This window comes from Pollachius pollachius, assembly GCF_949987615.1.
Source record: "Pollachius pollachius genome assembly, chromosome: 1".
NCBI classification, from domain to species: Eukaryota; Metazoa; Chordata; class Actinopteri; order Gadiformes; family Gadidae; genus Pollachius; species Pollachius pollachius.
The window spans coordinates 20,387,391-20,403,959 of record NC_136934.1 but is presented as its reverse complement, the minus strand read 5'-3'; the positions used below and the strand labels follow the sequence as shown (position 1 = coordinate 20,403,959).

The 16,569-nt window shown below is 43.3% G+C and overlaps 1 protein-coding gene across 10 annotated transcripts in view; it reads right to left on the bottom strand.

Moving 5' to 3' along the window:
- ncor2 (nuclear receptor corepressor 2) overlaps window positions 1-16,569 on the bottom strand; it is a 107,073-nt gene that overhangs the window by 54,012 nt on the left and 36,492 nt on the right. For all 10 annotated transcript variants that reach the window (XM_079739416.1, XM_079739414.1, XM_079739418.1 and 7 more), the window contains exons 5-6: window positions 11,858-12,040; window positions 4,201-4,314 (exon numbers count right to left, since the gene is read on the bottom strand). In XM_079739416.1, the coding sequence (XP_079595542.1) occupies window positions 4,201-4,314; window positions 11,858-12,040 (297 nt within the window). The remainder of the gene's footprint in view (window positions 1-4,200; window positions 4,315-11,857; window positions 12,041-16,569) is intronic.

Sequence of the window (16,569 nt, the reverse complement as noted above, 5' to 3'; positions counted from 1 at the left end):
TCGGAAACCAAAGATACAACAGCCAGCTCCCTGAAGCAGCACTGAACACCACCATGAAGGTGTACCCACTGCGGAACAAGAGCAAGCTGAACACTGAACTGTCAATCCTCTCCGGCAGCGATGAGTTCAAGATCTGCAGCGGTGCTTTGGCTCTGTACCATCTCTTCATGGGGACCATTCTTCAGGACACCCTCTCAAGAGACTGTGGCTCTGCTGAAGATCCTGTTCATAAGTCCTGGGACTACAGCTGAATCTGAAAACCCTGAAGAGAACCAAGACCTCCCTCAGGAACACACTGCCTCAGGATCGACTCAATGCATTGGCCATGCTCTCTATAGAGAAGAAACTTGTCAAGCCTTCCTCGACTTTGATCATAGAGTCATGAGAAACATGCATCTCTCAAGGAGAGAAGGGCATAATGAATGTACAAAAAGTCAATTTTAAGCCACACGGTGGAAAAGTTCAGGTAGCTTTTTGATGGCACTGGGCATTTCATATGTTGTACCATATTTTTTTTTTACCATATTTTTCTATCAGGTCTAACTGTGTTTAGAATCATCTGCCACTCTGTTTAGTCTGATATGTGTTTATAATGTAAATTGAATACAGCTGTGGTGATTTTGGCAATAATTCTAGTTTTGCCTCATATCTGTTGCTTGTTATGTTTAGCAGCAGTTATGTTTAAAATTGAGGTTTGCATGTTAAAAATCTTTTTAATTATGATATAATCACTACTTCTAAACCATCTGCACTACACTTAGTTCAGTTATAGCTTAAATTAAGGCTAAATTGAAATGCTTGTACACATGTTTGCAGTGGTGGTAATTCCCTTGCGGTGGTGGTGCACCAATGCTAAATGAATACAGAGGAAACACTGCAGAATTCTTTCTTGTTGAGGCACCTTTCACTTACTTTAGTCTCTTACCATAACCAGCCGCAGTATAAAAGATATTTATTGTTAAGAATTTGCACAAATTGAAGTACCTTAACTTACATTATCTAAAGCATTCAGCTCAGCAAATAAATATAAAGGACTTTTCATAATTCAAATACACTGTTGTGATACAGTGTGAGATTGCTTGTTTTCTGGTACAGCGCCCCCTGGAGAAAAATGCCCCAGCCGCCACTGAGGAGAGCGCGGTGTGGAGGAAGTTTGTGGTTGGAGTGCACCTTGGTTTCAGGAGAGCTTCAATATGAAGCAGGTTGCACACCGGACGGCCACAGGAAGCATAACTTTTGTACACTGTGCAAAAGTTCAATGGCAGTAGCACCGCAGCATTAGCTCTGCTCTATTTGAAGGGGAAACACACTCACTCACTTTTTTTTAACATTCCGTTTTTTTAGTTATTCCATTTAAAGTGTAGGTGCATAGGCATAGTGACGCGTGCTGTTGAGCACATTTTGCACGACCCCAACTGTTGCACTGTAGCAATACACTCTTGTGACTGACCATATATGGCAGTAGAACCACGCCATGCCCTCATTGACTAAGATCTGGACATGTGTAATATTGAATGGGGGATACATAGAGGAAAAGTGAAAAATAACTTAAGTTTTTTACCAGGGGAGTATCATAGATAATAGAAATGAAGGCAATTAAAATTATTTTTATGCAACAGGCGTGCATTTTTTTCTATATTAATTTTAACCTTTCACGATTACCAATTGCCGAGGACAACGCCGTGATTCTGATTAAAATGCAATTAAGGGAAGAAGTTCACACAGCTGTGATGGCGCTTCCTGTAAACAGCGGCGAAGCTGAGCAACAGTGGTGAGGCAGGATGACAGGGTCCGGACCAGAGGGTCACATAAAGACCTGGAGCCCCTGCCAGAGGCTACACCTCAACCTTTTCAAATATGATAAAGTCAACACAAAGGTGGAAACTGACAATTTGCTGAAACAAGGGTTGACGTTATGGAACTATGACTAGTAATAATAGAAACCGATGAAGAACATGTGCAATAAAACCACGAAGGCTCTAGCGGCAGGTCGTGTTTTACTGCAGCAAGGACGGAGAGCTCCAGAGGGCTCTGAGGAAAGCCAGCCGGGCAGGCCGTGTGCTGGGGGGTTCGTGTTGCTGTCACAGGGCGCTGGGGCCCCAGCCCCGCGGGGTCTTCTGACAAAGGGCCGTCAGTGGGGTGGCTGTATCACTGTCAGGGAGAGCTGGTCCGGTGACAGCGGGCCCCCAAGGGACACACGACACCGCCCTGACAAAAGAATGGGGCCCAATGGGAGGGCTGGAGTAATTACAGCCAGGTGCTGACACACACACACACACACACACACACACACACACACACACACACACACACACACACACACACACAAACACGGAGGGTGATAATGGTCTCAATGGTGATGGTATACGACCATGAGAAATTAGCCTGCATAGGATTTGTTTATAGATATAACAGTACAGACGTCTTCAGGGGCCATCCGAAACTCTCAACATAACCCAAGGCCTTCAAACAAAGCATGAACGGAGGTAATTTTAACTGCTGGCCCCTTCTTTGTCGGCACGGTTCAAATGCGGTGCTGTGCGCATTTTCAACCGAAAATTGAGTCTCAATATCTCAAAAAGTCTCAATATCTCGTAGATGCTGTCGCCTGACGAGCAAAACAAAACTAGAATGTTTTGTGAAGCTTTGCTCTGAGGATGGATGGGTTCTTTTGAACACTAATCGCACGAGGCCCTGCAGGTATAGCAGTATAGCAAGAGTAAAATCTGCACCAGAAATATATAGCAGAAATGGTTGAAATGTACTTCTTTAGTGCATTTGGCATCTGATCAGACAAAAACGGGATGCTTATGGAGTGATCATATCGGCACGTTCACAAATGTTTCTAACATTTGATTACTTTCTAAAGATGGAAAGGGTGTCTGCAAATGAGCAGAATATAAGCAGCACTGAACATCAAAAATAAGATCAGGCAACAATAAAGATTTATGTCATGCAATGACATAAATGACATTCATCCATCGGGGGGGGGTGGGTATAAACCAGTGAAGAACTGCTCTCTTCGTCTGTCATGAGGGACGCCTTCAAAGAGCCTTACTTATTCCTTTTTGAGTCTAAGGCCAACACTATCCCAGCACACACACACACAGACAGAGATGGAGAGACACAGGCAGAGAAAAACAGAGAGAGAGAGAGACACAAACAGAGAGACAGACAGAGAGAGACAGCTATGTAAGGCCATGTAACATGAAAGGAGTGGTTTGAGTCTCACCACTAGGTGGACTAAGAGCATCGATATTGGCCCACTTAGCAGGCACAGCAAGCCCCTTTCTAGTGGGTACAAAACCAGACTTCACTCCAACCAATGCACACGTCTAAGCTCCCTTATGGGCAGCTTTTCTGTTTTTAGAATATGAGGATACTTAGGTTTGGTGTGTAAATGGCTCAGGAATAAGGTGCTAAAAATGCCAGCAAAGAGAGAACACACACACAAACACATTCGCTGTCAATTCCTATAGGACTAACTTTCAGTAGAGGTTGCTCGTTCTGAGTTACACAATAAACAAACGCAAGCTTAATGCCTGGCACAAATAGATGAGAATAAAATGAAGTGTATCAGTTGTTAAGTGTGCAGAAGGCAACGTTTTTGCAAGCAGAACGCCCCATACTATCCAAATCTATTTCTGAACAATCCCTGTCTTGATTTGGAATACCGGAGATTTTGCAATCACGCTATCAACAACTTTTAGTTTTAACAAACAGTTGGTAGCCATCCTACTATAGCTATGTTAGCTTTTGCAATTGAGTGTCTATCAATTGTCGATCGTTTTTCCACCTGACAATCAATGAACTACGTACTTGATGTCCTCAGGCTTAAAAAGTTGAAGACTCGTGACTTGTTGAAGAGACTCGTAGGAGGGATATGGGCCCAAAATCCCCAAAAAATGGTTAGGGTTGTGTACCAAGCGTAAGAGGACTCCACCCACCATTGTCTGCATAGGCTCCTTTAGAATATATTATTTCAAATGTTCCCCCCCGCACCCACACCCACACACAAGCACACACTCAATTCCTTCGCTTCCCAAGCAGAGGAGCCCTGCTGGGGGGGGGATGCGCTCGGGGAAGGCCTGACACCAACTCAATATCCTCCGCACTGATGATGCACTGCTCTTGCTCTGAGCACACACAGGGTTTGAGACGGAGAGAAGCAGAGTCTGGATAGTGTGTGTGCTGTCCTACCCTGTTCTCGTCGTAGATGATCTGCACCAGGCTGCGGTGCTTGGCCTCGCTGGGGGGGGGTGAGATGGGTCGCTCCGGCTCCAGGGGCTTCGCAGCCTCCTCCTCCAACTGGTGCTGCAAGGCACGGACATAGACACACACATGAATACACATGTACACACACACACACACTCAATAACCTTTTAAACACACACACCCCCCCCCCCCATGTCTTTACAAATCATCAGAACTTGTTGATCATCGTCAACAGTCCAATGCATGTGCTTGTCGTGCATTGGACTACAAAGCAACGTGATGAGTGTACAGGGTTTTGTTTTATTGTTAGGAGTTTGTTTGTTTGCAGTCAACATTGCAGGTGAACCAGCCGGAAAATCATAAAAACAGAGCTACAGAAGAGACTTCCACCTGCAGTGTAGCTCCGACTCAGGTGATATGAATAAGCCCCGGGCAAACATCCCTGCAGCGATTACAATGCTTTTATGACGGACACAAGTGGATAAGAGTAAAGATCAAAACAAGAAAATAATAGTGCTGCTCCCAAACATTGTCATTATTAACGTTACACTGATGAAAGGAAAAGTGGACGAGTTTCAAACCAACACTCGCTACTCGTAAGAATACAATGCAGCCTGCCCACTCTCCCTCGAGCCTGTCATAGGGAGACTGGGCCAGACGCTGGCGTAGTCCAGATGGATCTACTATCCCACGCATGGGCCGATGCAGAGAGCACGGAGGCCAGGAACAAGGAGGGGGCGGTGCATCATGACGGATGACAAATGGTGCAGATCAACGCTGCTGCGGAAGAACATCTGAACCCCTGGTATTGAGTTTTCATCAGTGCCGCCTCCTCCCCTCCCATGGCGTTCCACAGATAGTCACCATTATATTTTTAGATACATCTAAAAGTGAATTCAGATGAAAACGTAGATACCCAAGTAATACCCAAGAATTTGATTAAGTTCTGATGGGTGATTTTGTTAATTGTACCCTTAAACAGACAGTTTTCCATTTCTAAAGAAATGTTGTTGCCTGGGCAAACCAAGGGGGTTTGCCCGGACAACCTAGGGATGGAACCATAACACTATATTACTATATATATATAACTTTATCTATATCTCTATCTGGCTCCATCCCTAGGTTGTCCGGGCAAACCCCCCTGGTTTGCCCAGACAACAACACTGTTCTCTTTAGACCCTCTGATAAAGGTTAAGACAATTACAATTAGGGCATTTAGCAGACGCTTTTATCCAAAGCGACATACATCGGTTAATACACACAACTGCTCTACCCCCTGAGCTAAGCAGACCCTTAAGAGGCACTGAAGCAGGTGAGAAATTTGGAAAAGAAGCTCCAGGTGTGGAATAATGACTCTGAGGTGGTGCTTTAAACGAAAGACAGACGTTCCCTCGTTATCTCCATCTTCCGTGAGGGGGCGGTTATGTTACGCAAAGATCAGCAGAGTGAACCCAAGCAACAAGCAATGGGTGACTAAAGGCTAACGTGAGCTTGAGAAAAGAGAAAAAGAGGGATACCTGAGGACAGGAGGGACCCCCAGACGAGGGTAGGAGGTCTACAAGGACAAATGCCAGTACAGAGACTAGGCCCAGCATAGCATGACTTTAAGCAGCGCTTAGGCTGCATGAGCTTGCATGAAGATAGTAGCCAATGCCCCCTTTAAAGGAGTGAAGGGAATGGACTCCTGTCCAGCCGAGAGTTTGTGCCTTTCCTCAGCCAACAAGCTGAATACATTTCATACAAGCTTTAAAACTATGAAGATGCATTTCATACGATCCACCCATTAATCCATCTGAAGGAGCGATTTGATTTGGAATCATAACTAATCAGAGGGATTTTGGATTTCCTTATGGGCAGATCTCAAAATGTAAGGGTGGGGAAACTGTCAGATGCGCAATTTTCCTCTACTGGCAGCACACCACAGGGCCTTGTGCAGTCACCTTGTAGTGCTATCCCGAATATTTGGATATTCCTTGGTTGGGTGGGTATTCAAATCTAAATCAAGGATTAAAATGCTTGTTACGTTTTTTTATGCGGAAGAAATACACACTACAAATCACATTATTATTTTAGACGCGCTGCTTCACCACCCACTCTACGTAGGAATCAGAGGAAAGGAGATGGAGGTGGAGATTCAGTCTAAGTATAGCTTGGTCTTATTATATATCCCAAACACTCTTGCGAACGACAAGCTGATGTTATTCTTAGGGGATGACCAACAGCACATTTACCTTCTAGGAAGAATGAACTAGTTTACTAGTTTTCAAAAATATTTCCTTTGTTACTGTATTGTATGCTGCAATGGATTTTCCATTATCCCTCAAGAACACTCAGGCATTCTGCTCCCAGAGCCTCAAAACCTCAGGGGTGAGCAATTCATTACGTCACCTCAATTTGGAGCTGGCTGGTGCGGTTCATACACAGCCACTATAAATGAGGCTTAACTCTCTGGGGCCAAGTTAATGAACAGGTTAGCGCATAAGCCCATCAACAAAACCACTGCCTGCCGCCGCACCAAGACCTTTCTGCTAGTTTACAAATACCAGCTTTAACAATAGTTCTGCTGCTATACCCCTAGTCCAATAATTGTAGGCTTAGCCGTCTAGGCTTCGCCTTATGGGCCAGTCCCATGCACTGGGTGAATGATTATCAACGGAGACGGGCGACCTTTACTTGATGATTTGAATCAACTTTTAGCAGATCAAAAACATTACATTGGTTTTTCTTCATGTAAAACCGTTGAGAGGATTTTCTGATCACACATTTTTTGCATTTTATTATTTTATCTATTGTTATTCATTTTTTGTTCAAGTTTAAAAAATGTGTTTTTATCTGATACATTTTGTTAATGTTTGTGAGCCTAAGATGACAATTTGCTATTTTCTTTTACAAAAGACCAGTCAATCAAGACCAGTCTTAACCTTGCTGATCCAAGTTAATTTCTACGTCAGAAGATATCTTTGATGCAGTCTGAAAATATCTTCAAATATCAACATCTTCATAATGATATATCGGGATCTTATGATTTGCCAATATCACCTATCAACCCTAATTTACACAACAAATAATTATTTGCTGTAGGGGTATTTAAGTTAATTGCAATACCATCAAATACAACAATCTAAGACTGAAGTAATTTTGGATGCAATGTGGTCTTCAGCACCGGACCAGAACAATCGTATTATACATTGAACAGACAGGTCAGTACTGTACTGTGGATAAGAGTTAGCCTGGCTATTACCAGGCCAAGGCAATCGTCGATTGCACGTTGGTCTGGGGAAGCTTCCGTCATTTTCTTCAGCACAAGAGGCGTGATCAACGGGCCTAGTTCAACTGACTCTGTACGTGATTGGCTGCTTGCCGTCACTTCCCTGTCGTCATTGTGTTAAACCAGCCAATAGCACGCCAAGAGGAAAAGCCAGCTTGGTGATTGGCTCCCGCAAAAACGTATCGGAAGCAGAAAGAAATGTATTGCTCTTCTCCAGACCCTTGTGCAGGGCAAACTCAATTTTCCGGAAGAATAGGCAGGGCTACCCAGGCTAGATGCGAGTGGAGGTGAAAAAACTGTTGATTTCGTTCTTTGACAACCAAGCAATATCTTAAAGGTGCATTAAGTAGAATAAAGTGACATCTAGTGGAACAGACTTGGAGTAAATGTATATATGTCATTCATAAGTAGCCTATGTTTTAATTTGTGCATAATTCCATGAAAACAAGAATCATGTTTTCATTAACTTAGTGTGAGCCCTTTATATCTGCATGGTCACCATCTTGAACCACCATGAATTTACAAAAATGCGATTTGTTTTAGGGAGGAGCGTTGTTTCCATGGCTAGGACACATTGCGAAGTCGTTGTGTGGGAGTGTTATAATGTGCAAGGGTATGGAAGGAGATCGGGAGGAAGAGAGGTTGGGAAGAGGGATGGGGGAAGAGTTTGGATTGCATTCATTGTTGTCAAGAATATGTTTATATTAGTGCTTCTAAAATGATGTTGTTATGAAAGAGTTTCAAGGACCAAATTAATAAACACTGTATACCAGTGGCGGCTAGTGGTTTTTAAAGTGAGGAAGGAAGGATTGCGCGCTTGGTTGCCATTTGCCTGCTTGCACTGTTAGTGGCGTATGGTGGCATAACTATGCGAGACTGCGTTTTTTCAGGGTGTTTTGGTGAACTACAAAAAAGCAGGGAGGGATAATTATGTGAATTGATACAAATCCACCAGTGGCAGCATTGTACTTTGAAAGCTGGTGGGCAGCATGTCTTGGACTATTAGGACAGAAGGAAAGGATGCAAAGCCAAATAGTCAAATCAGGCCTACACTTGTAAAACAAATTAATAAAATCTGGGCCTATTTTTGCCCTCAATGACTGAAGCTATTGGTTGTAATTTGGCTATGTTTATTTTCAGCTACAATTGTCTTAAGAAAAATGAAGACACAAAACCAAAAGTGATGCCATTTAAAATGCATCATGCTCTGAATCATTCACTAACATCCTTTCCACAATATCAAACAGAACGGTCAGAGTAACAAACAATTAAAAGAACAAGAACATTATTTCACAACTATTTTCATGGGCTGTAAGCCTAACATTGTTTGAGGAAAATGTGGATGTTAATGGGTGTTTCAGAATGTTGGTCCTGGTGTTAAGCCAATTAAGATTGAGGGACTTCATTTATAGATCAAGTCAATCCTCCTCGCGGGCTCCGCAGCTCGGCCGCGGGCAGCCCGGCCGCGGGCAACGGAAACGTTGCTCTGTTCGTCAATATTTATATAAGCGAACAGAGCCGCACTGTACCGCAACAACCAGTAGCGCACCGCTCGGTGGAAACGAGGCATACGACTGAGCGAGTTTGTTGGTTCTCGTAGCCTAGACTTGAGTGGATAACCCCTCCCTCCAGGCTGTTCCAAAGCAAGGCTAATATCCCTTTACCTAGGGAAACAAATATTACATAAACAAAGGCATTAAAGTAGTCATAATTAAGGGCATTAATTCATTACAGTATTCTGGACAATCTACATTTTTTATTCTCAACAATTTTAAGGAGGATCTTCCTCCCTCTCCTCACTGGAGAAGCCTCCACTGCTGTATACACTGTTCTACAATACACAAGAACGCTTGATTCATGATGATGTATTTTTAATTTATAATCAGTCTAATGCTTCTACATTCTTTCTAGCGGTGCAGGTTTTGTGATGAACAAATGTGAATACAAAAAGTTAACCAACACACCATTAAAGTATAAAGTGTGATCCCTCTGTTTCTGCTGAATTAGAACATTCTGAAATTTAAAAGAATAATCTGTTTTGGGATGAGAGTTCTAGGAGGGAGGGTTAGGACCCGTGGCAACTTAATGATACTTCTAATAGTACCGTTGTCGTGTACGAGCGTTATAATTAGCCATGCTGTATATGAAATCTGCCACACACCATGGCGTTATACTATAAGTGTCTGAGAAGCACAACCCTCACTCTGACGCCAAGACCAAAAATAAACTGCTGCTCAGACGGAGCTACACCATCCACACAGTTTTGCGTTATACTAAAGGTGTCTGGGACGCCCAATAATAATAATACCAATCTTTAATAGCACTTATAAAGAGATTTACGATTTGGCAGAAAAAACAACAACTTTGGTGTGTGTAAATGCCATGGAACTTTAACTGATAGTACTGCGCTACAGCGCACACTCTAACCATCTCTGTATTGGCGGATGGTACAGACATTGTATCGTTCCCAATCCAATATCGTCATATCCCACACCCCTACCCCCAATTCCCCTTCTGAGCCAGGATAACCCTGCATTTAACTGAGATTAGCTTGCTGCTCATACTGAAAGCTGCTGTACATTCACACAGGTCCCAAGAGGCCACCCGTTCTGCAGGGGGGAGGAATGGTTCCGGTGGTGTCGGGGGTTCCTACATTCCACAAAGAGCCCCCCCCCCCCCATCCCCGGTGGGCTTTTACTCAAGAGCCCACCAGAGTAAATCCAGAGACAAGCCAGCGACTAGGAGGGCTGGCTGACACAACCCAGGCTGACAGCAAGCTAAGTCCCCCGGCAGCCACACCAGCCCCCAGTGTCCCCCACACCACTTTAAATAAAGTTTGACCGTGCCACTTTAACATTGCAGGTGTAGATTTATTGCTGCGACTTAGACAGACGAGAGGACAAAATCCATTGGATTTGAAATGGACTGGTGTAGATCTTTTTAAAAAGCACAGTCAAGGAAAGAAGATGGGGTCTCTGGGCAGAATCTTAATCCGCTCAAACACCACTTCCTACACCCCTTACCCTCTCGCACCCTGTTGCCAGACCTGAGTGCTCCCCTCATAACAACACCGCTGCAAGTAGCCTGGATTTATGTATTCTGACGGGCAGCCAAAGAAAAAAGGCATCAGATGGGTGGGGGGGAAAGAGGAATCACAACAAGAGAGCTGGCATGGGAAGGGGGGGGATGCAATGGAAGGGGGAGGGTCAGTGGAGAGGAGGTGTTTAGTGGCTTCCCACTTAACGTAATTTGGCAGACGTCCCAAGTTTTTTTTTTTACATAAAAGGTGATTGTAAGGGAGGAACAGCAGTGGTTGAAAAGGCCTGCCATAATCATGCAGACCCCTGGGGGAGCTGTTATTTATAGCCGTTTAGTATTTTTAACCTACTTTCCTGGATCTGTTTGTAGGAAGGAGAGGGGAACATTTGGCTTCCCAGAGGCAACACTAAGGAACGCTCGGGCACGCTGTGTGAGGGCCAATCAGTGTCTCTAATACGGCGATTACAGCACAGCGCTGCTTCTCCTGAAACATTTCTCACTGAGCCGATGCCAGTAGACGCCTGGCTGGGAAATGTTGTGCTGGGGTAAAGAAACACAACCGTGAATCTACCATCTACACGTCACTGTTATGCCAAGCCAATACGGACGCCGACACTGCAAAGTGCATAAAATGTCTGCGCGTTGGGGTGTTAAAGTGTAAAAAGAGTATTCAAATGTCTACACATAACTCCATTACACAAGGGGTTAATCACAGGATTTGGATATGGTTGGACGCTATGGTTATTTCGGATGTGGAAACTAATAATCAGTAGTTTCACTTCCGACATGGCTACGCGTTTTGTGATTTAGGGTGATTCCTCGGATTGGTTAGTCCTAATATTGAAACCTTCCTAATGGTTCTGAGATTTGCTACTTCGCTTCTTCTGATAAACGGTTATTTGTATTGTGACATATCATGTGCAAATCTCCTGGAGGGAGGAGTGGCTTTCCAGATGGAAAGAAAGATACCAGGACTAGGAGTGGTTAATGATAGTGGCGAATAATGTCTAATATTGCCAGTAATACTCTTTTGAGTGGTACTGCATCGGCATGAAATTAAGTAATAGATTGCGCACACCTTCGTAGTTTCACTGCTTCAATATGATGATTAAAACGTTAAAAACAAGAGACGGAAAATGTAGTAGTGACTCATCCACAATGGTAGAAGACGTCAAGCAAGTTTCAAATTAATGACCTTGCTCACCCTAAATCTTTGGAAAGTCGTTCTAAATTCATGGCCACATTACAGCAAGATTTGATGGCAGTGATGTCTCAAACCGGTCAGCAGAGCAGATCATCAGCAGAGGTTTACACAGGGGTTGATGACACACATACCTGCTTCTTGCGGAGCTTACAGATCTGCTGCTCCACCATGGTGATCTCCCGGTCCACGCGGTCCATGTTCTGGATGAGCTCCTCCTTTGAGAAGCGGGCGGACACCAGGTCCAGGTCAGGGTCCATCTGGGCCGGGCTCACGGGGGAGATGGGCTCCAGCTTCCCCATGGAACTGCCACGCTCCTGAGAACAGGAATGCCCCCCACACACAGACACGCACAGATAGGCCGAGACAGAGAGAGAAAGAGAGAGAAAAGGAGGGTAGTGAGATGCATGGTTTGCCACAACATTAACTCATGAAACATAGCATTACTAGGGCCCAGCACAACCACAATTCACACATGGTCTCATCTGCAAATGGACCGGGGGAGTTTAGCAGACGTTAAAGGCAGTTCCCGGGTCGCTCTGCTAAGCGCTCTTCGGATCAGTGCCTGTGGATCCTCAGGGATTGCAGCACAATGCGGTAATTAAGTCCTATGGGTAACGGAAGCCTCCGCTAGTGCCTCCCAGTCACTAGGCCACACTAATGATAGGGAGGCTGCAGCCTGGGTCTCCATGGCTGGGATTATTCACCCGGAGCCTTGTATCTGGGACTCTTTCAGGTTTGAAATGGTCTATAGTCAAAGCCGGCGTGGTTGTGATACAGAGCAACAGATAAAGCCCTCGATTCAAGCTACGAGCACTGTGAAAGGGAAATGTGAAGTGGCCTTCTCTTCCTCTGAATAAACCACATGATATGACCTGAGCGAGCCATCATACTTATGCAGGATGCAGACCTGAAAAACTTTGCCATCGGATATCTTGTACGAAACCCAAGACTTGGTTATATGCGGTGTGGTTGGTCGGTGCCTGCCTCGTCTTGCCTGTGTGTGTACAATGGCTGCCGAACAGCATCAATGAGTCTGTAATGGCGCCAAGTGGTTGTTGTTGTTCCAGGGTATTTTTAGATGGCTGAACGGCAGGTTGTATAAGAGGACTAATGTGGCGGAGGCGGGCTGGACCGCGGCCGCCTGGAGCAGCAAGGACTCATTTCTCTCTGCCAGGAGATGCACAAGGATGTGTCCAGCACATTCATTTCTATTCCAGTATAGTAGTATATTTGTACTCTTGTTCTCTAATTTCTTTGGTATGCTTGGTTTCAGATGAGAAATGTGTCTGGCAGATGTCAGTGCTGCTCTTAGAACAAGATGCGAAATTAGGGCTGTCAAATTAACGTGTTAATTTCGATTAATTAATCACAGAAAAATTACGCGTTAAAAAAATTAGCACTGATTAATCGCACTTCTACAGTGCCCTTTGACCCGGTGCGTCATTTGCGTTGAAACAAAATGGAGGCAGACGAGAAGACGCTGCTCGGCCCGTGAACGGAAAATTCAAGTTTAAACAACTCTCAGACGGAACTGTAGATAGGAACACTGTTATCTGCAATCTCTATAATAAGGAATTTTCCTATCACCGTTCATCAATCCTTAAATATCACCTCAACGCAAAACATTTGGTAGCAAGCTCGCAGGTACAAGCTGCCACAGCCCCTGAAGCCTGCGCTAGCAGCCAGCCTTGTCAAGCCACACTCGACTGAGATGCATTGAAACTTGAGTGAGATGGATACGGAAATTAATTTGATCATAAAATGCACCGTATGTTAATGAAAGACATGTTTTAAATAAAAGAGACATTGAACTTTAAAGTCTATTATGTCTATTATTCATTGAATCACTCACCTGCCATAATTTACTTGAATTAAATTATTTTGAAATACTTTCTCGGAAAAATGTAAGTATGCGATTAATTTAGATTAATTAATCACAGAGCCTGTAATCAATTCGATTTTTTTTTTAATCGCTTGATAGCCCTATGTGAAATGTAACCTTTTTTATTTATAACAAAAAAATGAAAGAGAGCTAAACAATTAGAGCGTTGAAACATTGAATTATTAACAAACAGTAGGCTAGCCAGGTCTGATTGAAACATGCGCTACATATGTCTCTAAGGTCAAGGCGAGTGTGCACAAGACCAGGGCAGAGCCAAAGGTTTAGCACGGTCAGGGAGAGGGAGCGGGACGGACAGTCAGCGTGGTGACGGCAGAATAATCCCCCCGGTCTGAGAGTCCTTGAGAAGTACAGAGTGGCACTCTTTGAGCCCCTACAGGGAGTGAGAAAAGATGACAGCCAGCACACCTCCCGGTAACGCAGAGCCTGGCGGAGGTGCCCTTGACAACACCCGTCACATTAAGAACCCCCCGTGGGGCAGAGGTTGATTTGTGCGTGCGTGGAAGGTGTGTGTCCGGAAGGCCAAAAAAGTCAAAATGACGGCAATTTTTTTTAACGTGCATTGATATAAATCAAAAGAAAATACAGTGTTTTTACTGTCATAAAGCCTGTTTTAACAGTGTTATATATAATTACACCGCATATTTAGTGGTTCAAAACTATTTTTTTTACTGTTTTTCCTCAACTTCTTAACGCATCAAAAGCATGTTTTCATAACACTCAAATGAGCTCCCCCTCTTGATTCTGGTAGTGCGCAATTATTAACCTCCTTCAACAAATCAACAATAATCCATGTTCAATTCAGTAATGCACTGCAGTTTAACCCTTATTATCACCCAAGGAGGACCAGAGGTCCCATTCAGAAACTCCTCCAGTTCCCTGTCCTCCAGACAGCTGTCTCTATGTCCTGTCCCCACTGCTACAGAGATTTTGCTATCTTTTTCCACCGTGGTCCATGGAACCAATACCAAGGACCATTCAATCGTATTTATGCACAAATCGTATGAAGAGCAAGGACACCGAGGAGAAGGGCAGAGTTATCGAGTTACCAAATGCATGCGTTGGCAGCGTTCTGAAGCAGCCTCATTGCACAATGTGCAGGTCCCGTCTGTGTGGAAAACTTTGTTGACCTCATTAGAAACCCTGATAGCCTGATAATAACAAGCAAAGTTTGGAATCGTGAGTAAAATAAATAAAAATACAAATCTGAGCTGCTTACTCTTCTGTCTCCCTATCTCTACACAATATATTAAGTAGGCCTATACCAAACACATTAAATGTCTCTCAAACAATATATCTCTCATCTCTCTCATCACAAAGCTATGCATGCAGAGCATGACAGTTGTAGAGATCTCGCCAGCTTGATTCGTTCATTCCTATAACTCTTTTGCCTCATTAAAAAAGGTTAATGAAGGTTTATATGGGACCGCACATGGTAATTTATGTTTGACGATGTTTACTTGCAAAACGTATTCCAAGCTATGAGCCTTTTTCTTCCAAGCTCAAGAACATTGTGTGGCATTCTGTGAAATATGTGTAAAACATTGTCCAAGGTGTACAAGACTAACCTGAATTATATTGGCTCTCAATGAGCCATTGAGCCCAAGACGCAAAAAGGGGGAATATTGAAAATGAAACTTAATTAATCACAGATTTTGCCTAATTATGTGTGTTTCATCTGTCTGAAACAAACCAAATATATGAGTTGTGTCCTAAACAAAAATCAAATTTCATGATAAGCTATAATATAAAACTTTATTACACAGGTCTTCTCAATGCCATGGAACGCTCCGTTCACTTGCATGGGCCCTTCACAACTTCCGGCAGTGAATTATATTTGATAATTCACCGTTGCTAAGTATAATTTACTGCTGTCAAAGAAAACAAAGGATTTTTTGCCTCTAATGACATGTTTGGTATCACTACCCCAGCGTCTTCGGTTGCTAAGCAACGTCAACGTCTTTGGTGGATTATTTCTCTGCTGATCAACACTACGAATGCTGGTAACAAATAAATTGTAAAAAGACACACCATGTGAAGTTATTTTTTTGTTTGGCAAGTAGCCATGTAATAAGCGGGATAATGTATAGAACATAGAAAATAACGGGAAAATAAGCCCCTTCAGGGCGAAGCAAGACACCTTCGCTGCGCGTCGGTGTCCTGTTCGCCCTGTCGGGGCTTATTTTCCCGATAATGACCGATAATACACACATGCGCATGAAAGAGATCTGAGGTGAGTTCTAAACTTCTTGATTCGTTATTATTAGTTTGTTCTTATAATTATAACACCAGCAACATCAACAACATTAAAATAATATCTCTCAAACTGTAGATTATAACCTATAGAACAAACTAATTGTGTGTGTTGTTTATCGCCATAAGTGCAGAGTAGAGCTCTCAACTGCACAATTCTTTAAAAAAAATGATTTTGTATAATTATTTATTGAGAAGATGATTGTCCTTGCTGTGATAGGCTGTAATGAAAAACAAAATATATCAAGTGTATCGTCGTTAAGTACACACATCAAAATACGCACAGAGTGAAGTTATCAACGTCTTGATACTTTATTATTCTTTTTTTTGTATAATTAGGACAAAAATTATCTCATGTGCAGAGTTGAGCACTCCATTAGGCGAATCGTAAAAATATGTTCTTTCATATAATTATATAATTGAAAAGGTTATTATCATTGTCGTCTATTTATATCAAACTTAACTCCTGCTATACAATGTAGTCTTGTCAATGTGTAACCCCTCAAATGAAAAACACTACAGCCTCTCAGTCGGAGGCATAATAGCTACTGACCTTGATAGGCCTAATGGGCAATATTGCGCGATAGTTCTGATCGTAACTGATGGCACTTACTTGATAATTACGTTGATATACCTTCCAAATGCAAGACGCAGTTTGAGATTAAAATATCGTCCGTCAGTCTCATGTCC